At 42.9% G+C, this 27037-nt stretch overlaps 1 protein-coding gene across 1 annotated transcript in view; it reads right to left on the bottom strand.

Annotated features, from left to right (window-relative positions):
- The window catches only part of ALK (ALK receptor tyrosine kinase), a 673225-nt gene that overhangs the window by 445504 nt on the left and 200684 nt on the right, over positions 1–27037 (bottom strand). The window contains exon 3 of the mRNA XM_026016017.2: positions 14040–14204. Within this exon, the coding sequence (XP_025871802.2) occupies positions 14040–14204 (165 nt within the window). The remainder of the gene's footprint in view (positions 1–14039; positions 14205–27037) is intronic.

The following is a 27037-nucleotide window of genomic DNA, read 5'->3' as shown; positions in this document are numbered from 1 at the left end:
AATCTTTTATTATATATGTTGTTAGGTGTGGATTTTTCCATAGATATTATTTATCAGGTTTGGGAAATTCCCTTTTTTCCTTGTTTGTAAAGAGATTTTATCATCAGTGGATGTTGGATTTTGCCAAATGCTTTTTCTGTGTCTACTGAGGTGGTCTTTTGGTTGATGTTCTTAGTCTTATTAATATGGTGTATGAATTATACTGATTGTTTTATGGATATTAAGCCAACTTTGCATTCCTGGATAAGTTCCAATTGATCACAGTACCGTCCTTTCCATTTGTTGCTGAATTTTGTTTGCTAGTATTTTTTTTATGGACTCCATATCTATGTTCATGAGGGATATTGATAAATGGCTTTCTCTCCTTATGATGTCTTATTCTAGCTTTGTTGTTGCTATTGTTGTTCTTGCCATTGTTTCAGTGTTTTGCTTTTAATTTTAAGCCTGGCTTCCTATGCTTCATCCATGTATAGCTTAGTGGTCTGCAAATATTCAGACAGAGGATGTGCTCAAACACCTTGAACCAGTAAAACTTCTAAGATCTTGAAATCTTATAAGATGAGATCATATAAGGCAATGCATGATAAGTGCTTGGCATAAAGTAAGCCTTTAATAAATATTAACAGGGTCATTATACACACTTGGGTGATTTGTGCCCTACACAAATATGTTGAGTGAGTAAACAAGTATTTTTCCAGTGTGTGGGTATGGGAGTACATTAAATGCTCAGGATGCTGATGTATCTTCTGCATGTATGTAGATTCTAAGGAGGAGCTAGAAGGCTATGGATAGCTTGGACCTTTCCCCATCTCCATTGGGAATACACATAGTCTTAATCATGAATATACCGGCCCTGACCATGATAGATCTCCAGCTAGCTGCATCACAGATTATGACTTTAACCTACAATACTGCTCCAAATATAGTGAGTCACCTTCCATGGCAGCATAGAAGTTGTTGGTCTTCATGGTTTATCCTGCTTTGGCAGGACCTCTCTATAGACAGAGTTGGTGACAGGAGAAAGCACCAGATCAGAATGCCACTGATTCCCATGGTTCTCACCTGGATCTTATCTGCAACCACACTCTGCAGGGAAGACAGAAGTTCATCAGTTTCTTAAGCACAAATGCTTCTCAGATCATTACATTCCATTTTTCAGAGCATTCAAATGGTTGTTTTCATCAGTTTTGTCCATCTTTATCATTGCTTTTTGGGGAAATAATTTGCCAGTCTCTTCACTTAGCCATGGCTGGAAGTCTTGCCTTACCTTACTTCTGTAAGTCTATAGTCTGAAACATGGATATTCATGTTTCTGAAACTTTTTTATGGGGTTATTGTGAGATCATATAAAGCAAAGCATGATAAGTGCTTGGCATAAAGTAAGCCTTTAATAAACATTACTAGGGTCATTATACACACTTGGGTGATTTGTGCCCTACACAAATATGTTGAGTGAGTGAACAAGTAGGGCTGAAATTCAGCTTATGCTCTCTTCTCAAGCTATGAGTTCTAGCACTCACTGGATCTATCCAGAGGAGGCATCTTTTCCTAATTCTTCACCCAGAGAAAGCAAGTTTTTTCTAATTCACAAAGAAATGTCATATAGTCTAGCTGGTACCTGAACATGGACTCCTGTTGCCTTTCCTTCCCTCAATTCTAGATCATCTAAGTGAAGGCCAAATCCTTAATCTTGAGCTGGTCCAATAAATATGCTCACACGAAAGCTTGTTATCAATTTCATGTCCTTTGGCTGTCTCTTCTCTATGCTCACATTATTTTTTCTTTCCCCTTTCAGAGTAAATGGGCTCATTGATTTTACTCATGCATTTATGGAAGCATGAATTAAAAATAAGTTGTAGGCTGCTGCTGCTGCTGTTAGTGAGAATGTTGGGAAGAGTATTACTAATTAGATTTCCTGCAGAAACTCAATTTCTAAATCCCTCTGAAAGACTCAGGACTCCTTCAGAATCCTTCTTTCACTTGATCTAGGCATCTAGTTCCTTTCTGAAGGACACTGATTTCTTGTCTTGCCTTTGACCCCAGGGATAAAGAAGCCAATTGACTCAGTTGATTTTTCTAGCATGCAGGGTTTTTATTTTATTTATTTCCTCATGGAGCAGAGGACTTCAAGAATTCGTCTAACTTTCTTGTTTCTCTAACAAGCAATTTTTCTCAAATTTTTCCTTATATCTGTGTCACGCAAAAGGTCAACATGTCTGAATCTGTCTTTATTGGTAGGTGAAGCCTTCTTCCAGTCCATGTGACAGCCAATCCTGCTGATCCTCCCTATTCTGCTTCCAGAGTTGTAGATGTTGTGAAGAAAAAAAGAATTCTTGGAGCACCTGGGTGGCTCAGTGGTTGAGTATCTGCCTTTGGCTCAGGTCATGATTCCGGGGTCCTGGGATTGAGTCCTGCATCGGTTTCCCTGCAGGGGGCCTGCTTCTCCCTCTGGCTATGTCTCTGCCCCTCTCTCTGTATCTCTCATGAATAAATAAATAAAAGTCTTTTAAAAAAAAGAATTCTTAAGAGAGGGGGAATATATAATCCAATGAATAACATCTTTTCAAAAAATTATTATTAGTTTCAGGGGTAGAATTCAGTGATTCATCAGTTGCATATAACACCCACTGCTCATTATATCATGTGCCCTCCTTAATGCCCATCACCTAGTTACCCCATTCCCCCTTCCACCTTGCCTCTAACAACCCAGAATTTGTTTCCTAGAATTAAAAGCAATGACTGATATCTTGATAATACTTTGTATTTGTGCAGTCCAAGCAATATTGCAGATGAGGGTATTAAGAAGGAGCATCTTATGCCATTGTTACAGAAGTGAATTTAATGTCTATCTACTTTATGAGAAGACCGTTCCCATTTTAGGCACTCTCAGTTTTGATCACTCTCATTTCATTTATAAAGAATAAATCATTCCTTATTGCCAGCATAATATCTCAAATGCCCTTTCCATTGCTTCCAGTTTGGAGAATGCTGATCATATCAGAGAGAAGATAGTTGCCAAAGAGAATACAGCTATGAGACAGGGTACTCTGTAACAGAGAAACAGAGGGCTGCCACACTGTGCATGCATGTAACCAGTTTCGTTAACAAAACAAACCTGGCATCAAGCATATTTCTAAATAATAAAATCAACTAAGAAAGACCTGATACCCAACAAGTGTGTTTTGATCAAGCATGACTACTAATTGGTACTAAAAATCCTAAAGCAAAAAGTGGAAAGAATCAAAATAGATCATAATGCTTTAGAAGGAAATAATCTGGACTACTATTGTAGTCACCCATCTTAAAGATTCTTAATAATCCTTAAGTGGGGAGATTTGGACACTGAAATCTGAACCCCCATGCATTCTGCAGAATCTACTGCAATTCCGTTTGCAAATGTGCATGGTTATCATTGCTAGAGAGGGCTCAGTCATTCTTAGCACATTTGTTTTCATGTCCCAAAAGTCCTAAGTTTAAAAATACCCCTAGAGATGTTATACATGGATACCTGGGATTAATAAACCTCCTATCTTTTAGGGTCAAGATTCTTAAATCAAGACAGAGCTGAACCCTTTATTTCAGGTTGTGTGACTGGGATAACTACTGTCAGACTGGGCTATATATTACTCTCCTATGTCATTTTCCTGTTTACAGAGTTTCTCATGCATTATTTCCATTGATTTTTATAACAAGTCAGGAAAGACAGCCACAGGGGTATAATGACCCCCAGATCTCTCTACAACTTACATTGAACCAGTCTTTCTCCATCTTGGATGAGTAAAGATTATCTTTCCACTCTAAGTAGAATTACACTGTTGCTATCCCCATTCAAGAGAATTTTATTTTATTTCTCTTTGCAAGACCCTGGCTTTCCTTCAATTCTTTTCAAGCATAAATTCAGAGTGGTTCATGACTTTTCTTAAGCAGAGCCCATATTTCTTTAAGATGTATCTTATCTGAATCATTTGATATATAGAAATCAGTGAGGCTAAAAACTCCACTAATAAAAGGTTCTTAAGAAGAAGAAATAAGGAAGTCAGAAAGACAGGTTCCTATACTGTTAGAGATTATCTTGTCCTACCTACTCGATTTACCAGTTAAAAAACTGAAGCATGAGCTCACATGTTAGCCAAGGGCAGGCCTCCCACTCCTACACCCAGCACAGTGCTCCTTCCATTTCTAAAGGGCAGCACTGGTGCAATAACCTGATTCCACATTCTTACACTAATTGCATCACCGTGTAGCCTGGACAGCAAGCTTCGTGCTGTGCTGGCCTCAGGCAGCACCCCTCACTCTGGCCACCTGCAGAGAAGATAGAGAGAGAGTGGGCTTCCCAAGACCCTTGTGAAGATGCTGCCTTTATCAGACACCACAGTGAGCATAACCTAGTTGTGTCATAGAACTGAGAGTGCCTCCCCGGAATCACTGGCATGTGGTCAATGTCATGAGCTGAATGTACCGCCAGACCTTTAATGAGTGAGTCTCACACAGTAGTAGGCCCTGGGAAACATTGTGTTTTAGGACCAGTTGGGTATAATGGAAAAGACATGGGATTTGACGTTCAAAAATTGGAATTCCAGATCTGGCTCTGCCATGTACCAGCTTTGTAGACTTGAGCAATTTACTTCATTTCTCTAAGCTCCCATCTGTGGGTCAAGAAATGCTTAATGAACATCTATTGTATATTGGGCCTTGGGCCAGGTTCTTGGGACATCACAGTGAATGAGAAAGACCTCGTTTCCTCCCTTTGAAGCTTACTATTTAGACTCAATACCAATCTATATACATTTAGTCATGCTAACAGTGTCCATCTTGCCATGTTGTGAGAATCAGATGTGATGATGGGTGAAAAAGTACTTTGCAGACTGTAGCTCTTGCCAGTTCATATGGGGCAGACCTAAGGGCTGGTCCCTGGAGTGTGCCTTCACTGCCTCCTCCAGCCACCTCACACAGGAGCTTCGCAGAAACTGTCCTGGGAAACATCACAGCTTCCTTCCATGGGTAAGGCAGCCTCATCTCAGCTCATTCCATTTTGAAAAATGAGCCTCTCCAGGCTCCTGCCCCAGGTAACCTCAGTCCTTCTTACCCACAGGAGCCAGACTCGTAGAACATCTGCCACGTCAGGCTGCCACTTCTAGCCTCAGCTCCTGCTGCTGCTATTTCTGTTCCATTTCTGGTGCACAGAGATGTCTGTTCTATTCCCAGTGGAGGGGAGCAGTTTGCAGACTGCCCTCCAACGATTACTCATCGGAAAACATCTACAGTCTCTAGAAGGAAATGTGTCTCTAAGACCTGTCTCTCAGTCCTCTGAGCCCTGTCCTCCCTAGAATCATATCCCAAGACCATCACTTTTCCTCCAAACGTGGTTAAGACCAGTGATACTAGTTTCTTACTGCTGCTGTATCAAGTTACCAGAAACTTAGAGGCTTAAAATAATACACATTTATTATCCTACAGTTCTGGAGGTCAGAAGCCTAACATGGGTAGGTGAGCTGCCTTCCTTCTAGATGAGAGTCAAGGGAGGATTCACTTTCTTGCCTTTTCCGCTTCTAGAAGCTGGTAGCATTCCTCCTTCTCTCATGACCTCTTCCTCTACCTTCAGGGCCAGTAGCAGCTGTATTGCTGCTTTACATGGAACTGAACCCCCCTTGATTTTAGACATCGCCCTGACTTCGATTTTAATCTGCAGTGCCCTGAATTCAGTAGGGGTTTACCAATTGTTAGCTTAAGAAATGAAGAAATATATGTTTCAAAAAATTGAAAAATTGATACACATTAACACATAGTGATCTTCAAATCTCTGTCTCTCTCTGGCCACTGCCTCCATCATCACATGTGCTCTGATTCTGATCCTCTTGCCTCCCTTTTTCACATATAAGGACCCCTGTGATTCCATTAAGCCCACACATATAATCCAGAATAATCTCATCTGCAAAGTCCCTTTTGCCCTATAAGATAACATATTCACAGGTTCCAGGAATTAGGACTTCTCTGGGTGGTCATCATTTTATGTTACACTAGCCCAAAGTCCTATGCTGTGAATACTCCTCAGGATCACCAGCCCCAAGGAGCCAACCTGACAAATTCATCTAATTGCTAATAGATACAGGAGGTACTCTTTCTTCCCTCCATGGTGCCACAAAAATTTCTAGGGTCAGTACTCCCATCTTGATGCCATGGCCCAAAGAATGACTTGAGCCATGGAGCTGTATAGCTTCCAGGAGCCATGACTAAATTTTGGATAATGGGGATATCTGTGGCTCACAGATTTGTACCAGGTACATGGCCATCATTTGCAGTGGATATGCTTACTCCCCAGTCTCATATCGGAGCAAGAATAGCCTTAGTGACAGTCCAGTCCAAGACCTTTACCTTACAGATTAGGAACCCAAGGGGTGCAGAGGTAAAGTGACATCCTTTAGAGCTGAGATGGAGAGCCCTTCTCCCTCCAACACTTGTCCTTCTTTCTTACTCTTCATGGCCTGTAGGCAGGGCTATTAAGCTCAAATAAAGGGGTACATAATCTTCACCAACCACAATCCATTTCTTCCCAATAAAGGCTCTTTAAAAGGCAGAGGTAATACTTTGGGAGAGGCTTGTCCTGACAGAGAGGACTTTACAGACACCCTGAAAGTATTCTGGCTCACTAAGGCAAGTCCCCCTCTGGAGCTCAAGTGTTGCCAGGTTGACACCAGAATCTCATTAAAATGAAAGAATCACAAGTCACAGCTTGTTGAAGGGTTTTCTCAAGGGTCAGAATTCAAGGCCCCGTGACCTCATTGCTCAGGAGATGAGGGACACATTTCTGCAAGCAGCACCAGAAAACTAATGTGGCCTCTCATGATGAGTTCCAGAAAAGGGGCATGGACAAGAGGCTACAAATCCCCCTAGCAAATTACTATGATGAGAAGTTAGCTCAAATGAAAGGAATGACTACCCTGAACCCTTCTCATATGTCTGAACAGACAAAAATTCAACTGAAATAGAATATGCCACTCCTGCTTACAATGATGCACTTGTTACCCATTCTTGAACCTGATGCATATTTGGTTTCCATGGTTATCCTTATCCACCCTTCAATGACAAGTCAAGCAGAAAAAGGGTGGTGTGGGGGTGCCCTATATTTGTAGGATAATGTGAATGTATGATAACCTAGGCAGGCAGAAAAGCAACCTGTTTGTCTGTCTACTTGTCTATCCCACCATAGTCAGCAGTGTTGGCTTTTTTGATGGTTGTTGTGGCAGAAAATGCTTAACATGCTTTTTATTCTTCCTCCCAAAAATCTAAAATAATTCAATAGAACATAGCCTCAAATGAGAATTTTTGATCCCCTTGTATTTAAAAAAGCATGTTTTATCTTATCATAAAGGTAATGCATGTTCATGAACTCAAGTTTGAAAAACACCAAAGCAAACAGAAGAAAATATAAACCATCGGCAATTCAGTCATCTAGAAATAACGTTTTATTTAACTAATTCCTCATTGTTTGAGTGTTTAAATGATTTCCAGTTTTTCGCCATCATAAACAACACCACCAAGATAGTTTTTTAGATAACCCAATAGGAAACACTTAGTTGCAACTCTGTTCCTTAAGTCTGTCAGGTAGTCTACAGAGAAAGGTATCTTTTGATTCTTGAGGGTTGAGTTTGTATTATTATAGCACTTGGCCCAAGAAAGTTATTTTCTTCTTCTCTAAACCATAAAGAGTCTGAGAAAGACCCTAAAGGATCTTTGAAACTTATGAGTCAGAGATACTATAAGAGCTAGGCCTGCCTAGCTTGAATATATTATATATATCAAATATATACATTAGTAGGGGTGCATGGTCAGAAATAGTTTACTGATGAGGCATATAATAAAGTTTAGAGACCACTGCCTTAAAAAAGCAACTTCATAGTAGACAGAGCAAGTAGCATAGGAAGGGAGCTCTTGAGGGCTGGAGGCCAAGAATGCTTTGCATAGACAATCTCCTTTTAGATCATTCTGTTTGAAACAAATAAAAGGAAAAAAAAATCATTGTTCTGTCCTGGGGGATGTGTGTACCTGTGTGCATGTGTGTATGTGTATGTGTATCTGTCACTCCAATTGTATTTCTTTTCTATCCCAGTTTGCCTTTCTCTCCTGACCACTCTTTCAGCTTCAACACCCTAAAACCAGAGGTCTTTGCTAGAGGCTGCTTATCCAAAGTGAGGTGAGTAATTACTGACTGTCCCACTAAACCCTGTGGGCAGGAAGCAGCTGACTTTAAGCATGCATTAGCACATTTCACCTCTACAACACCACACACCGGGGATAGGAGGGGTGCTTCCAGGGTGTGCTATCAATGATGCTCCAGTGCTGGAGCTCCTCCCAGCTCTATCTCCCTGACAGCCTGTCCTTCCAGCTCCTCCCTGTCTTCACCTGTGGAACTTCCTCTTTGGAAAGAGCTGTAAACTACGCACATGTAGGTTATCAACCACTGAAGAGGCTAATTTATGAGGTCCCACTTGGTTAGCCAACGAAGCCCGAGAGCAGTAGAAATGGGTGGCTAATGACAAGTTCCGCTGGGTGAAAGAGGAAGTGCTGGGCAGACTTTCATCCCTCCAGTTGCTTGGTAATACCACAAAGGTTCAAATCAGAGCATGAGACCCCTAGCCAGCTCAGTCCACCAGCTACAGCCCCCAGTGACTACGGGTGCAGAGGGGGATGTACCCTGAGAGAAACTGTCCATCAGCATGGTGCCTGCAGCTCAAAATGTGGTCCAGTTACCAGGTTCTAGCTACTCCTAGGATAGAGTCAATCTGAGAAGTGCTCAGACTTTTAAGAACAGACTTTTTCAAACCATTGGGGCAGGGGAAGGAATTGAAGGAGAAGAAATGCTGGTATTAATCTGAGCTTCTCTGAAATCACCTAATCTAAGTTCTGAAAGGGTCTAAAAGCCCACAAGCACAGGGAGAGACACATAAGATCCACAAGCCAATCCACACACATAGGGAGAAAAATCAGTGTGTAGTAGGTTCAACCATGGTCCCCAAAAGATGTGTCCAGGCCCTAATCTCTGGTACCTATGAAAGTGATCTTATTTGGAAACAAGGTCTTTGCAAATGTAATTAAGGATCCTGAGATGAGATTACGCTGCTTTTACAGTGGGTCCTAAATCCAGTGACATATGAGCCTATAAGTGACAGATCTAAGACTTGAGGAGAATGCCATGTGGAGTTGGAGGCAGGGATTGGACTGATGTATCTACAGGCAAAGGAGCACTGATATACCAGCAGCCACCAGAAGCTAGGTAACCAGGCATGGAATGCATACTCCTGCAGAGCCTCCAGAAGCTACCACCCCTGATCACACCTTGATTCCACACTGCTAGCTTCTGGAACTGGGATAAAGTAAATTTACGTTGTTTTAAGCCACCCAGGTTGTATTTATTCGTTACAGCAGCTAAAAGAAACTAATGCAAAAGGCCTATAACAGGAGTGGACTCAAAATCTGAATGACCCCACTTTGGGCTTACAGTACCCTTGTTAGCTGTGGCAGCATCATTAGCCATTTCAGAACTCTAGGACAATGTTTCTCAGCCTTCTGAAAACCAAGCCATCTGTTTTTTTGTTTTGTTTTGTTTTGTTTTAGTTTCAGTATAGTTAAGGCACAGTGTTATATTAGTTTCAGGTGTATGATATGGTGATTCAACACTTCCATACATCACCTAGAGCTCCTCGCAAGTGCCTTCCTTCATCCCCATCACCTTTTTCACCCATTCCCCCATCAGCCTCCCCTCTGGTGACCATCAGTGTGTTCTCTATAGTTAAGGGTCTATTTCTTGGTTTCTTTCTCTTTTATTTTCCTTTGCTTGTTTGTTTTGTTTCTTAAATTTCACATTTGAACAAAATCGTATGGCTAGAGAGTATAATACTAAACCAAATAAGTCAGTCAGAGAAGACAAAAACCAAACCAAAACAATGACTTGAAAATCAGTTCTCTGGAAGAGAACTGAGCTGATACAGGAAGGAGGTCAGCCTCTCCCAGCTGAGTCTTCTCCCATTCTTCCTGGGTATACTTATGACTGAGGGTTGGTGGAGGGGTTTAGGGGAAGAGCTGCTGCTAATCTGTTTTCCATTTGAAAGCAAGTGTTTCTGTTGGAGACTAGGATCTTATCTTGCTGGAAAAGAAAAATGTGACTATATTCCAAAACATCGGAAGTAGTAGATGTCAAACAGGCCCCTGGCACTTCTTAAAAAGTCACAGAATGCCTCAACCTGATGATTCCTCAAGATTTTATTAATTTATAATATTGTGTTCCATCAGATCATCACTTTTTATTATCTTGCTGCTCTGAATTGTATCTTCCTTATTATTCTCAGCTACAGGGGCTATAAATTAAAATCATTCAGAATTTATACTCTTACAGTTCATTATCTGTGATTGGTATTATCTCACTGCCTTTTTCTGGTCTTTCTGTATTCCCTGACAAGAAATATTGCAATAGAGTCTAAATACCATCCAACCAATAAATGTTGAGTTTTAAAAAAATCTCTATTGACTACACTACCCTAAAGGGCACCCCATTACTCCTTCTTATCTCTACCACTAGCATCCCTCTGCCGAAATGACAGAGTAAGTGAGACTCCAAAGAGTTGGCAGTTAGGACTGAGATGTAGGTCCTTGCTTTGGTGCTATGCAAATTGGGCATGTCATCTCTCCTTTCACCCTCACCTCATTCCCCGATGATCAAGAAACATTCAGATACATCATCTTCATAAGGAGCAACCCTACTTCAGGGAACAGGTAAGGATATAATTAGTTGAAGCAAAAAGCAATGAGCAGCCCATTACTAGAAGCTCTGAGCACCTCTCCATGAATTGCCAGAAGTGTTCCTACAAAGGCTGGGAGGCTAGTCCCTTGTTTCTCAGACCGATGTGAGTACAGATCTCTCTTTTAGACTTCAGGAAAAAGAAATACCAGTTTCTAACAGCGGTGAGATTCCCTCAAGTGGTGTTTGCATGTGTTTCCTCACTAAAGAACTTGATGAAGTGGGCTGGTGTATCTACAGTGGCTTCTGTCATGGCTGTTCACATCATCATTCTTAGTGATGTGACAAATGACCATGCTAGACAGAATGTTTTTCAGGCAGACGGAAGTTGGCAGTACTCACTACAATATGAGTATTCCAGTCCTGACTGATTCAACTAATGGGAAAAGGTTTGTATTCAGGGCAGGTACTGGCCCTTGGGACTCAGCTTTGCAAAAACATAAAGGCGTGGATAGATTTCCACACTCAGGAATACTGAGAAGTGAGTGTTTATTTTTTAATTCCCTCATGTTCTTCTTCATTTTGTTTTTCTCCTAGTACTCAGGGTAATATGCAGATGCCAGAGATCACAGGACAGCAGATCAAGGAGGAGAAACAGGTCAGAGAGTGGCAACGTGCAATCTATTGGCACTCTTTTCAAAATTGTTTAAAAATGTAAAAAGCACCAACTTTCAAATTTATAAAGCCTGACTCCTATAAAGTCTGTGAACAATTGCTACTTGTCCTTCTTTTCTGATCTCACTGAACCATACTCACAGGTCAACAGTCATCAAATAAAAAACCTACAAAGACCAAAATGCAGGTACTGCCAGGACTGCCTCTTGAGGCCGGGAATTGGGCTCTGGAACCATCCCTAGGTAGAATGGGATTAAGTGTGCAAGGAGATCTACATCAAGAGTATAACAAACCTAGCTATGCCTCAGGATCACCTGAGAAGCTTCTAAAAACATTTAAAAAAAGGGGGGGGGGGGAGTGAGAGAGTCTCATGGAAATTAAAGGTCTGAAGAAATACTGGATTGCATCCACCAAATGGACAAAAATGACCTAGTCTAACAATATCCAGTACTAGTGAAGATGTAAAGTCCCAGGGAGGAATGCTAACACCTCACTAGTGGGGGTATAACTTAGTGCCACCATTTGGAAAATAGGTTGGCACTATCTATTGAAATGGAAGCTTTACCCTATGGCCCAGCAATTCTACTCCTACTCTCTACTCTAGGGAAACTCTTGGACAAGCACAGGCACCAAAAGCCATGTGCCAAAATGCTTATAGGAGTGCTGTTGGTAACAGCAAAACCGTAGAAACAATCCAAATGTCTAAGGACAGTAGGAGAGATAAATTGTGGTATTTTCACACAGTGATCGAAAACCAAATGAACCGCAGCTACGTACGTCAAAATGGACAAATCACAAATCAAAGGCACCATCTCATTTATGTAGCAGTTTACAAACCTCAATGATAAGTTGTTTGGGGCTACATATGTAAGTAGCCTCTCATGAGGCCATGAGAAAAAGCAAATGAATGATGAACATAGAATCATGGTTATCTCTGAGGGAAGAAAGAGATTCTGGACCTAGGCAGGCAACAGAAGAGGTTGTAAATGGGCTGACAACATGCAAATTCTTCCTCTTGGTGATGAGAACACAAATGTTGATTTTGCTGTAATCATTAACCCATGCACACATGGTCTATCTTGCACACAGATTAATGCTACATTTTATAATAAAATTTAAAAATATACAGATTTCCAGGTTCCATCTTAGATCCATCAAATCATCATCTCAGTACTGTGTATAAATTCTCCAGTAGATTCAGATGCAGTATAAGGTTAAGAGCCACTCACCTACACACATCACTAACCCCCTACCCAGGGCAATATGCATCAGTATCCAGGTGAAAACAGCTCAAAATATAAAATAAGGTCAAGCAATTCCAAAATGCCATAAAAACAGAAAGAAGGTCAGCCTGGGAGAGGCTCAGAGTTCAGGGTTTGAGGCAGCCTGAGGGCATCAGCTATTTCTGTGCCACCTCCAACCTCACCCAGAACTTAATTGAGCTCAGTCCCCATTTGATTCGCAGTAGCCTGAGCCTGAGATAATTGCCCCCTAGACCCAGGCCCAAGGTAGGCTGTCACCATAGCTTTCACTGCAAAAACAGAAACACAATGTGGTAGAAAGTATCCTCATCTAGCACTCATCACGGCAGACATCAAGACCTAAACTAGCACAGACAAACTGTGTGATCTTTAGCAAGTGGCTTCCCCTCTCTGGAGCCCTCACCTTCTCATCTGGCCTGCCTTTCTCACAAAATTGGAATCCAATGAAACAGTGTAGGTGAAAGGGCTTTGCAAAATGGAAGCATGACTCTGAATGTTCGGGTAAGTCCATTACCAAGCCAACGGTTATTTCTTCCTACAAGTCAGAAACATAGGCTGTCAATTCTGGGTAAGTAGAGTTTTCTGGGTCCAAGGATTGTGAAGCTTTAAGATTGCCACAGTGAGACCCTAAGGCAAGACTAGGACTTAGTGCCTCCACCTCTATCTCTAAATACTCAGCAAATTCTTAACAAGCACCCACAACTTATCCAGTCCTACTTTCTCTGGTCCCTACTAATTCAGAAAGGGATGTTCATTAATAGCTCAGGACTACTGGAAGTACCTTGCAAAGCCACCATGCAGTCTGGATATTCATTAATGGCTGTGAAACTAACTTTTAACCCAGTTATACAATACCTTCCAAATTAAAAATGCCAGATTTAGCAAGTAAAAATGCAAGACGCTCAATTATATTTAAGTTTTTTAATATAATTAGAAATTGGAATAGTTTTTAAAGTGTATTGCATGAGATATACTTATACTAACAACCATTTATTGTTCACCAGAAACTCAGATTTATTATTGCATGAGATATACTAACAAACCATTTATTGCTCACCAGAAACTCAGATTTAAATGGATGTCCTGAATTTTACCTGGCAACTCTATTCCCAATAGATAAACAGATCAGCACTTTCTCCTACACCTGTGTGAAAGACAGTTATAAAATCCTATTTCCTTTACTTGGTGAGAGAGAGAGTAAAGGATCTGCTTGATCCCTGTATCCTATAGATGGTGCAGATATTAAAAGCAGGTTTCAAAGGAAACAGATGAAAGCAGGGCCAGGCAAGCCTTAAAACTGCAAACAGAAATGGACATTCAAGCCCCAGCCAGGCCCAGCCAGGACGCTTTGCGGTGGCCTCTACCCTTACCTCTGGGCATCTCCTTGGAGTGCTCTGTCTCAGGCCCGTCCAACAGGTCCATCTGGGAGGCCTCCTCAGAGGGGACGCGACGCCAGGACCAGCTCTGGTTGCCAAGGTCGTGTAGGGGCGGGGAATACTCCAGCTCACAGGGAAAGTCAAAGCTGCACTCCAGACCTGCAATGACAGCCAGTGGTCAGTGGAGCAAACATCTCCCCTAGGAGACCTTCCAGCCCCACCCCTCTGCCCCAGCGAGGCAGCTTTCATCTCATCCACAACCCTTGCTCTGTCCAGGATGGTGAGCTGTCAGGTTCACAGCTGGCCTGGTTGCATAGGGCTGAAAAGGGGACCAAGAGAGAGAGAAAAAAGAGTTCTTTGTATTAATTCAGGTTAAGGGAGGTATCTTCAGAGAAGGCAGGTGAAACAAGAGCTACCAGGTGGGACTTGGAGAGGTTCTGCATCCTGTAATTTTACCTGGTGACATGAGAGGGTCTGAGGCCAAATGGCCGGATCCTGACTTTGCAACCAGATAAGTCTGCATCTAAGTCTGGGTTGACTCCAGGCAAGAAAATCAGCCTGTGTGGCCTCAAATTTCCTTACCTATACACTGGGGATGGTAACACCTACCTCTAGAGTTTGCGGTAAGAGCTAGTAGGAGAATTCGTTATCTGTATACATTAGCCTGTCTATAGTAAGTAGATGCTCAGGAAAAATCCTGGTCAGGTTAAGCCCTACCTGAGAAGAGAAGGCCAAAGGGAATGCAGGCCTTACAGTCCTGTCTGTCAGCCAATCATCTACCCTTCGGACTCTCCGCACCAGGAGGCCAAGGCTATGACTGAGTCCAGCTCATTCTCTCTTAGGGAGAAGGTGGAGGAGGACATGGGGTAAAGAAAGGGAGGTAGGAAGAGGCCATGCCCTGGGAGTTTTTATAACCTTTGACTAGGGCTTCCTGTGTCCACACCATTTCATGTTTGCCCTACGTCTAAGATACACTCACCTTCTTCCCCTCCTCAGTGTGCGTTACTCAAAGTAGCTAAAGTGCTTTGTATCCAGGAGGCTCCCAAAGCTTGCTGATGGGTGGAGTGTGTGCCAAAGTGCAAATTATTCATCGACCTTTTACTTCATTGTCTGCCCCCAGCCATGGGGATGTGAAGAAAGGAAGAATGTGATGTGAAGGTCAGACCACTGGACTAGAATATGGGGACTTTGGTTGGTATCCAGGCTTGGACAGTCTCTTCTCACATGTGGCACTTCGTGCCCTCAACTGCAAAACAGGGCTTTAGACCAGGTGATTGGGTCTAAACAAATGCCCAGTGAGGCCTGGGTTCCAATTCCAGCTCTGCCACTGATTTGTTGGTTCCCTTGAACAAGACACTTAACCCCTCTGGGCCTTAAGTTCCTCAAATATGAAATGAGACCTACAGTAGATGTTTTTTAAAGCTCTTTCTTGATCTGACTTTTTAAAGATTCCTAAGTCCTTGTTCTCAGAAAGGTTATAGTGAATTTGATAAATCCATCTGTGTGGTGGTGCTAATGGGTGCTGACTCCCAATTATCATTTTGCATTTTAACAGCTGCTTCTGGGGCTCCTGCTCTCTTGACCTCCAAAATGAGCCTGGTGTTGAGAATTTCTGAACACAGAGGAGAAGGGGGGTCAATTCTAGTGTGGGCAGCTGATTGTAACTGGATTCCCTTTATCACACACACAGGCAGCTAAGTGCTGCCCCAGAGTAGGAGTAAAATAATTCCCATTGACACTAGCCAAACTAAGTTTAGGTGGTGATAGTGGGGGGAAATCCTTCAATTACACTTCTATTAAGTATCTTTCTGCTTCTCAGCCCCTAGAGATTTATGTACCAGCTGCTCTCCACGAGCTGCCATCTCTCTGGTCCTCAGGTTAATACCACTCGCCCTTTCACAATATAGACAATTCACCTTTATAATGGCAATCTGAAATGGGCAGAGCTAGCCCTGTTTGAGTCGACATGCCACTTGCTGACTACATATTTTATCAGCTTTGAAGCCATTTTACCTGCCACTGGGGGCTGAGCTGCTGCTATGTCCATGAATTGGTGTCTATGAATTGCAGGCTGCCTTAATCTTCAAGACCTGCTTGCCAGCCACCTGGTTTTGATTGCAGAATACAAGGAGAAAACTGATCCAACATTTTACACTTTGTAGCACAACTATCCATATAATGAAAAGTGTAGCCTCTAACCTTGGCTCTTCTGAAGAGGGTCAAAAGGATCCAACCATGTTAGCTAATGATCAAGTCAAAAGATGGGGGAGAAAGTTACTGGCTGTCCCCATCCCACACAGAAAACTATTGGTCACTTTCCCAAAGCTTCCACTTCTGTGGCCCATCCTCTACCTTGATTTTTCTCCTCCAATTAAAGACATCCTATCTTTATTTGGAACAGAGGTGTGCCATGTGAGGTCTTATCTCTATTTGGGTCAGGTGTGCCATACCTGGTGCATATTAGACAAACAGACCACAGAATATAGAATCCCAGCAACAAGCAGCATCCATCCTGGGATCTTTGACTCTGAACAGTTGGAGAACTGGCTGTGTTTGAACCAAGCCTGCCTAGTGATACAAGCTAGGCACGTGCTCTAATTATCAAACAGGTTCATTTTGAAATTCTTGCTCCAAGGCAGCCTCCTCTTAGCTGTCAAAGCCACTATCTTTGGCTTTAAATAGAAAGGGAGTTAACATTACTGTTCATCATGGGTGAAACTGAACGGGGCTTTCCTACATTCCAGTTTAATGTCTCATAAAATATCAAGAGAGGTTTCTCTCTCCTGCTCTAGCCCCAGATCCTTTCAAGCAATAACACCTGGTACTCATCATTTCTAAAAACACCAGGTTAAGGATCATTTTCCTTGGGCCTTTTCTGAGGTTGTAGAACTAGGATGCTTCTTGCATCTTTATCCTTAACCGTTCTCTGACCCAATCCTTATAGGATAGGGACTACAGAGTCTGTTTTATAGACCAGACTCAGAGGGATCGAGGGTTTCAGTGAAGGGTTTAGCCTTATGCTATCCAACAGCAGAAGCAGGTCTACACCCAAGGGAAGGTGTGGAAAATTATATTCACTGAATCCCAGGGGTCTGCCAGAGACTGCGAGGTATTTTTCTTATGTCATTATATTTAATCCACAGAAAAACACTGAAAAGTAGATGATGAGGAAATGGGAGCTCACAGAGTTTACTTTACTTGTCCAAAGATCAAAGGATCACCCTAAGGCAGAACCAGAATGTGAGCCAGGCCTGGATAATGATGAAGATCCAGGCATTTTTCATCAGACCTCCACAGTTTCAAAATCTCAACCAGGGCCAACAGAGTAAATTAAATAATATATGAGAAACCTGCAAGGTGTTATATTTTGGTTACTATTAGACTCAAAGTCTACAGCCTCTTCATATCTGCAAAGGTTTGTCCTCTACCCTAAGGAACAAATCTAGACTTCCTCTCTGTCAAGCCTATTTTGGAAAGTGTCTATGACCTTCAAAGGCTCCAGAGTCCTCAACCTTACTATACCTATCAGGACCAGAAGACTAACCATTGAAAAACAGCAATGAGGAAAAGACATACTTTCCAGACATAACTTTCCTACGTGCTGATCACGTAGTTGAATGAGCAAAGAGAAACAATGAGAAAAAAAACAGTAATGAGAAAAGGACATACTTTCCAGAGCCTCCTGATCATTGCCATGCACTTTCAAGTTACTTTCATCATGAAAGAAAAATAAAGTAAGGGGAGCCTGGATGGCTCAGTCGGTTAAGCATCTATCTGCCTTCGGCTTAATTCATAATCTCAGGGTCCTGGGATTGAGACCCACATTAGACTCCCTGCTCTGCCCCACTTGTGCTCTTTCTTTCACTCTCTTTCTCTCAAATAAATAAATAAATAAATAATTTTTAAAAAGAAAGATAAGGTAATGGAATCTTCTGGAGACACTTCTGCTGAGAGGGATGTCAAGTGTTATGAAGGGAAAGGTCTCGGTAGAGCAGTGAGGATGGCTCCAGGCTTGATCCTGCACATAGCAGCTCAGAGACCTCAACAAGTCTGCTCACCTCTCTGTGCGTAGTTCTCTGCATTTGAAAAATGAAAGAAAATGGAGCATACAACTTCTATAGTGCCCTCCTTCTCTGACTGTCGGTGATCCCACAGAGCCAATACAACCAAAAAACAAACCTGAGCCAACACAACCACACCTACAGACCATCAGTTATTTCCACTCTGCCTACTTCTAATGGGGGCTTGTTGTCATCCCTAGAAGCAGATTCCCCATGAAATGAGGCTGAAAGTGCATCATACTCAATGGGGATTTAGTTTACTTCAAGAATCTCAAAAAATTAAGAAGAAAATCTCAAGTAAAACTGTTTCTGGGTGAGTAAGTGTGAAAGTGAGTGTGTGAGTGTGTGTGTGTGTGCGTGTGTGCGTGTTCGTGTGTGCGTGTTCATGAATTTTTATCGGTTTGTGCCTATATCTTGAAACCTTATAGGGTATGAGTCACATTTCAAAAACTAAATTCATTAACAGTTAGCTTTAAGGCATTGTTCTGGTATTAAAGGCAGCCATTCAGAAGACTATTACAGAAACTGATCAGAAAACCCTGTGGTGTCCCTGCTCAGAGAGATGCCCAGTTCCCTTATCAAATGCCCTTGGCTGTAGAGGAGTCGGCAATGACCACATGCTGAGATGAGGGGGGCTATCTAGCCTCTAGGAATGTGTGAGACTACCCAAGCAGTCATACCAAGGCCTGTGCCAAGGAAGTCACCTTGGCTAATCAACAGAGATGGGGGTCTTCCCAAGCTGAGCAGTGTGAAGGAGATTCCATGAAAGTTCTGGACACCATCTATAGCACACACAAAGGTGATAGGGAAACACGGTGTCCTTTGGACACCCTCAGGTCTTCCCTTGGGTGGGCTTAGAAAATCCAACAGTCCTTCTTTGTAAACTGACCCAGATTCACCTCAGGCACCACAAAACTTTGGATCAAGGCCTTTTGTGCCTCTTTGATCCCGACCCTGGAAATCCAGAGACCTTGCACTAGTTTCCTCAGTCACCTCGAGTCAATTTCATTAAGGAACCAGCATTCTCTAGTTTTTTAGACTTTCTTTCCAAGGCTGGCTGGTTTCCAGGATCACTAAGAGCGGCTGTCCTGGGGCAGGTCCACAGGAACCCACCGGCTGATGTCTCTCAGTGTCAGCCCTCCATGAAGTTTAGAAACAAATATTGCAGAGTGAAAAGCAGAGTAATGCAAAACAGAAGAACATCATGTTTATCAATCTTATGATGCTTCGCCCTTCTTTACTCTTTTCTTTTATTATGAGTGTTCTTTCAATCAAGCCTGGGGAGACTTCTTATGTTCTTGGTGCTGGCAGCACTGGGTATGTGTTTATAGAGGAGCCCTGAGGGGAGGAACTCCGTGAAGGCCCATGGGAAGTATTTTCATAATTGACAATATTTACCAAGGGCTTACTGTATGTCGGGCCCCTTATATCATTATCTTATTTGATCCCTATGAAGTAGGCAGGAGTCTTACCTCCACTTAATAGATGAAGACACTAAGCTCAGAGCAGTGAAGTTACATCTAAGTTACACATGAAGTGACTGAGTGGGCTTTCATAGACCTGATTCCCTCCTGGGACCCTGAGGCTTTGATGTCAGTATCTCACAAACAGGGAACTGTGAGCTAAAAAGGAAGCAGAAATAGCTGCCCTCATTCAGAGACACGGATACCAGTAAGGGTCAAGACCTGCAGTGAGGCAGGTCAGGAATTGGACCCATGGAGAGACAAACAGGGCCAGGCTAGAGGCAGGACAGGAGCTGGAGCATCTGAGCTGCCCTTGAAGGAGATGGAACCGAGATTTCCTAAATGCAGACTGAGTCAAAGTTCATATTTCTAAAATCCAAGCCTTGCCCCCCCGTGGGTGTGTTGACTCAGGAAGCCAAGGCTACATGTGCAGCCAGACCTGGGGCTCAAAATTCCATCTAGGTTTCCTAATATCTTCTAGGATATCTGCTGTGTTTCTTGGATGGGGTGAGGAGGTCACAGTTGGGGGAACTAAAGGTGGGAGAGGCAAGGTTTCTATGACCATCAGGCGCCCATGAGAGAGTTTACCCAACTGGATACTCAGCCACGGAATCTGCATCTGAAAGCAGAATCATCAGGTTTGCTGCTAGTTTAAAATATGGCAATATGATTTTTATTTTGCCTTGGGTTTTCCTGTTTGATGGCCAGGATGCACATGGCCTTGACTTTGGAACTGACAGTCCTCATTTGTTGAATGGTGGTCTTTGGTCCCACCCAGCCCTACAATCTTCTTCTATGTATCTATACCCACGAGTCTTACTCATTAAGTGACCTTAGTATCATCAGGGTTGTTTCTCAGGGATAGAACACAAGACATGAGTGACTCCAATTATACCATCTGCCAGATGTGCAGTACAGGGTACTCTCCCCCTTTCTCTGAGCATCGGTCATCTCAGTGATCAGACTAACTTCCCATCACTGCTAGAAGGACTCAATGAAATGAGGATGTGCTTCAAATGGAGAAATTTCCAACACACATTAACTGATTCAGAATTTGCACAGCCATGGGACACTTGGGTGGCTCAGTGATTGAGCATCTGCCTTCAGGTCATGATCCCGGGGTCCTGGGATCGAGTCCTGCATTGGGCTATCCGGGGTTGGCGGGGGGAGCCTGCTTCTCCCTCTGCCTGTGCCTCTGCCTCTCTCTCTGTGTCTCTCATGAATAAATAAATTAAAAACCTTAAAAAAAAGAATTTGCATAGCCATACCCTTTCTGAACACAGTTTCTCATTTACTATGAGAAATAGTATTTATAGGAGACATTCTACCCAGTGGCAGATGACTACCTCTTTGGTATTAGGTGATATTCACAATGTCAAAGCCTATTAGAACTTGAAGTGACATTTAAGGTCAACTGCTTGTCCCACTGGGCAGGTGAAAACACCAACACCCAGGCAAGGGAAAAGATTATCCCAGGAACATGTGGCTGGTCAAGAGGGTCCTTCACACAGTGTTAAGGGTACTTCTCCTGGCTATGGAGGCCTTTTTGAATGCCATCTTCTCTGCATAGCACCAGGCATGGGCCAAGCTGAACATCAGACTTACTGAATCACCAGCTCTCACTTCCTCATGCTTGGCTTAGTGGTACAGTTAAGCCGAGGCTAGGTTGCTTTAAGGATGGCATATACAGATGTCCGAGGATTCCTGACAAGCTTGATTTGTGTATTCAACAAGGAATCATATGAAGCATCATGCACATGCCACAATTCTCTTACAAGTGACGTCTTTACATGTCATAGACTAGGGCTTCATGTTTGAAGCTGCAGGTCATAATATAGAGCTCCAGAAACCAACATTCTCAAAACACTGGCAATCCTTCTTAAGGACTGTACCCAGCTCAAGGGAACTCCCTTGGCTGCCACCAATCCTGAGGCGCAATGCAAGGGCATCTCCTTTTCTCAAAGAATTCTCCGGAACCTCTCAATCATTGACCTTCTAGGTGATGAGGGACCTTTGGGACCATCTGACATGAAGAAACTGAGGTCCAGAGCTATAATGGATGAAAGTGCATGGGTTGCAAAATTGGTACTAAAGTTTAGTTCCTAACTGTGTGATATTTATTATTATTATTCTCAGCTATAACAAAAAAAAAAAACAAAATAATACCATCAACAATTAGGAAAATTCTCAAAAATCTAGCCTGTGTTTTTCTGGAATAAGCTAGCAAAAACATACATGGCTAGGTTTCAAATATCTCCCAATGATTCGATGGCTCAGATCACTTCCAGTAAGGCTTCCTGGCTTCTCTCATTCTCAATGTACTCTTCTGCCAACAAGCTGCTTTTTTGATGCTTGCTGGAAGCTCCCTGCCAGACAGTAGGGCTGTGCATAGGCCAGAAGCTATGATAAGAACAAAGGGAGAAAAGGCAGGGGCCTAGGACTGAAAGGGGAAGACCCCTAGAGAATTCTTGGAAATTTCCAAGCTCTGGGTTTATCAGCCTTGTGCTTTTGCCATAATTCATTTAACCACCTGAGTCTTGGTTTCCTCCTGTATGAACGTGAGAGATTTATCACAATAAAGATGCTGATAAACATAATAATACCTGCAGGGATGATCAAACAACTGAATGGATGTGGGCGTGCTTTCTTAATTAGGAAGTACTATATATGCACATCTTTCTGCCTTGGTTGAGCTGTGCCTCAGATCTACCACCAGGAGCCTCAGAATGAGGTGGACTGATTTGCCCTTGGAGAACCCAGGGAGACACTGACTAGAACAGGCATCTTCCTACCTTGCTCTGATTTATATCAAAACCTCAGGGGACCCTGGGGTGTCTGGGGAATACATAGGAGCACAGATGCTGCGCAGGATCAGTCTGCTTAAGGTGAAAGCTTGGCTCTGCCACTTCACTCGCTGCATACCTGGGATCAAATTATTTAGTCCCTCTGTGCCTCAATTCTTTCATCTGTAAAATGGGGATTAAAGCAGGGGCCACTTCAGGGGGCTGTGAGGAGGATTAAGTGCAATATGCATATCAAGCTCCCCGTGTGGCAGTGACTGGCACAAAGTTTATTATTATTTTTTAAAGATTTTATTTATTTATTCATGAGAGACACACAGGGAGAGAGGCAGGGACACAGGCAGAGGGAGAAGCAGGCTCCATGCAGGGAGCTCAACGTGGGACTCGATCCTGGGACTCCAAGATCAGGCCCTGGGCTGAAGGTGGCCCTAAACCACTGAGCCGCCCAGGCTGCCCAGTTTACTATTAAATTTGGCAGTCACTGCTGTTATTCTTCAGGTGGCCACAGGGCTTTGCCAAGGCAGAGGGGAGCTGAATAGGTGTGTGACCAGCGCGGAAGGCAGGAAGCTGTTGCTGTGGCTTGTGGAAGCTCCTTACTCAATCTTTGCTCTTTCACCCACTGATCTAACTTCCCTTTGGAAGCGAAGTCACACTAGACCTTGAGTGGAAGAACTGCGTTCTAGATCCTGGCTCTGCTGTGGCTACAGGCAAATCATTTAACTTCCCAAGGCCTCAATGTCCTCATCTGAAAAATGAGGTGGTGGAATGAAATGATTCTCAGGCCTCTTCCATCTCTACCATTTTAAGACCAATTTCCCTTTTTGGGCAGATGGCCAAAACCAGCTCTCTAACTTGGCTCTAGCTGCTGGTCAACAGAATCCCAAGAGTCCTGACTTCTAGCCCAGGCTTGGATGATGAGGGACTTCTCCTACCCCTTGCTGGGTTATCTCCTAAAGGGGCACTTAGCCCACCAGTTACCTTTGATATTAATCTTCCAGCTGCCACCAACATATGGCCACTTACTTCATAAGACTAAGTATCAAGCCTAGCCCCTGCCTGCCCCCCGCCCACAACCGCTACTCATTTGTCAAAGGGCCCCAGAACTGAAATCATTCACTTGCTTCCCACCAGCTCGCTCCCTAGAATGCATCTGGGAACCAATCACCCAATTCAAGACATCTGTTTACTTCACTTATAATCAAGCTGCAGCGAAGAAGGGCTAAGTCTCCTTCAATCAATCAATTATATAAACACAGTCGCAAAAGAGTCTCAGAGAGGGTGTGTGTGCAAGCATGCCCAGGATGGTGGGAGATAGGCATAGAAAGCTTAATTCTCATTTATCTTATCTGTGGCCAAAGCAATGTTATGGATGGAAGAAATGGTACCCTGCTCTTCGACCCAGAACAGAAAATCGAAAATAATTAAAATCCCAGGCATTCTGAAATTAACCAGCCCAGCCTCTTCACTTTACAGATGGAAAAACCAAGGCCCAGGAGGTGATGTGACTTGGCCAAAGTAGCAAAGCTAAGGGTCTGGAGAAATAAGAGAGCTGAGACCAGAACCCAGATTGGACTTCCAATCTAGTTTTTTGCCTGTCATTTCCAGGAATCATTCATGTAGAACATGGAGTCTCTAACAATATGAAGCTGACCCCACAGAACATGGTGAAAACCTTAGGAGTTTATACACTGCTCAGCATGAAATCCATATGACTGGGATCATCCCTAAAACCAGAAGGTTAGAGGAGAGCTCCGAGCAATGTGGCATCCTTGATAACCAGAGGAGGCAGATGGTCATGGGAGCTCTCAACCTCAGAACATGCAAAATGATCCTTCCCCAATAGTGAGGATCTGCTGGGTGTTGCAGGTTACCAACCATGGAGTTCCTCCCTGATCCCAATCTCAAAACACAGACAGACACCAGGCTGTCCTAGCACAGACCCTGTGCCCTTCGGGGATTCCCAGTCCAGGGTGGGGAGATGGACTTCTCACACCTAACTCTCACAGTTGGCAGACATGGTGAGGCCATGGGGACACAGAATGAGAGAGGGTTTCTGCTTGGGAGGACCAGAGACCCACAGAGGAGGCAATTTTAGGACTGCATCTTGGAAAATGAAAAGATTTTTACATGGTTTAGGTTTACACTAGATATTCATTAAGAACAGATGAAGGAATAAGGTTATTCCAGATAGGTGAGGAATTAGTATTGCTTATTCTTGTGTAGTTGTATGAATTTTGAAGCTGGGATGCAGAGGATTAAATCTTAGCATGGATAGTATTATGGTTAAACGTAAAGTACTTTCAGGTTCCAGAGGGCAAAATTAGGGACTCAAAGAGTTTTAAGGAAAACCTTTCTAGCAAAGGAGAACCAGGCCACTAAAATTGTAGGCCATTGGCCTCTCACTGGAATGGCTCTCACTCCTCTTAAGAAGGTGATAGTGAAGCACCTGTGTTCTGTCTCATGGAAGCCTTTCCTCGAAATCAGTCCTTACAGTGAGGCTGTCAATTAGGAATCATGATCATTCCCATTTTTCAGAGGACCAACAGAACTAGGGAGTGGTTTATTGGCTGAAGGTAGTGAAACTTAACAGGAATCAGAGCTGGAAATTAATTCTACCTCTTAGATCACAACTCGAGTTTCCTCCCCACCATTCTGTGATTTGCTGTCAGACAGAGGCTGGCAGACAGCTCACCTGGATGTTACAGAGGACATTTAAATAAGCAACAAGGAGGTATTTGGAAGACCTGTGGTTCACAAACCTAGTCGACTGTTCCTGGGCCCCAGATCTTGTTTTTAAGTTGCTATTCATAGTGATCGTGTGTTAACTAGACTGGGCCTGGCTGCAGGTCCTTCCACACCAGGATGTATTGACGCTACATTGATGCAACCTTTGGGACATCATCAACTTGCTGGATTGATGGAGACTTGAGGACTTAAAGTGATGACATGAATATAGCAATAGATAGGAGTGACATGTGAGGAAATGCTTTGTAGTCCAAGTACTGAGAAAATATGAACCATCACCCATGCATCTGCTATGAAAGATTAGATGTGGGCTCTCCCAAGCAGATGGCCCGGGTTTGAATCTTAGCTTTGCCCCTAGCTCTGGGCAGATCACTGACTTCTCTGGGCCTAGCTTCCTCATTTTAAGATGAGGCTATTTGACCAGACCACTGTGGGCCCTGATAGCTTACAATTTCTAGCAAACCAAATTATTCTAGGTATCTACTCAAATGGACTGGGTAAAGTTCTATTAATCTGAGGTCTTTTCTGGCATAAATGATTGCATCTCAGGTTGCTCTTGACAAAACATTTCATTTTCAGAGGATTTCCTCTCATTTTTCTCACTCTTGATCAGTCATTTTCCTGCATATGTTTTGGACACACATCTTTCTGGGCTGGTTAGGAATACTCTGTATACAATATCTCAGATGTCCCAAAGCTGTCAAAATAAAAATTCCTCAGCTCACTCATATTTGCTGACCACGCTTTTTTTTTTTTAGAATGAGTAAAGAAAAAATAAGCCTGCCCAAAGTACTTAATGTCATAGCTTTTAATTCTAAACCAAAGTATGTCCAGCCCAGAAACTGTTCTCTCCTTAGACCTATGCTTTTCCTGAAACCAATTAATATATGACTTTAGGAACAAGAGGGCTGGTGAGAACACCCCTACCCTTTACTAGAACAGAGATCCCGAGGGGCTGAAAAGCTCTGGTTTGGGAATTAGAGATCTGAATAAACTCTTATTTTGCCCCTGAATTGTTCAGCAAATGTTTCTATTTCATCTAATGTATATTTATCAAGAACTCAACTGAGAACAAAACACTGGCCCAATCACTAGAAATGCAAAAGGGGAAAAAATGTGGATTCCTTGGGGCAGCCCAGGTAGTTCAGCGGTGCTGCCTTCAGCCCAGGGCCTGATCCTGGAGACCTGGGATCGAGTCCCATGTCAGGTTCCCTGCACGGAGCCTGCTTCTCCCTCTGCCTGTGTCTCTGCCTCTCTCTCTCTCTCTCTCTCTCTCTGTGTGTGTGTGTGTGTGTATCTCATGAATGAATAAATAAAATCTTTAAAAGAAATGTGGATTCCTTGACATCTAAGAGCTTATAGTTGCAGAATAATGATGACTTAGGACCACAAATTACTAAGATAAGTCACACTAAAAAGTGTGACATCCGAAATATAAAGTACTGCAGAAAGACATTACACAACTTTTCTTAGTGAAAAAATGGGGACATGGTAAGGTCTATGACTTTGCAGGCTTTTCTAATTAGGGGTTAATGTGGTAACCAGCTGCTAGGAGGGAATGCTTACTATATGGTTTCTAAAAGGAAGCTCTACTAATCTAATAGACATACTATGTCTTTGCTAACACTGAAAAGTCTTATTTCCCAAGTAAGCCTTCCTATTAGGTTTGTAGGATCATCAGTCCCTAGGGTATTGCACACATATACCAAACAATCATGCAAGAGTATTTAAGAAGCACCTTTCAGGTGGATATTTGGGACTATCTTAGACCTACAATAAAAGTGAACTAAGGTAGAATCTCTAGGAAGGGCAGGAGCAAAGAGCTTGGCAAATTGTAGACACTCGGTGGGTGAGTAAATGCATGAGAGATACATACATATATACGTATTTACATATATTTATATATGTATAATAGATAAAAG

This window comes from Vulpes vulpes, chromosome 8 (assembly GCF_048418805.1).
Source record: "Vulpes vulpes isolate BD-2025 chromosome 8, VulVul3, whole genome shotgun sequence".
NCBI lineage: Eukaryota > Metazoa > Chordata > Mammalia > Carnivora > Canidae > Vulpes > Vulpes vulpes.
This window is presented reverse-complemented; position numbering and strand designations above follow the sequence as displayed.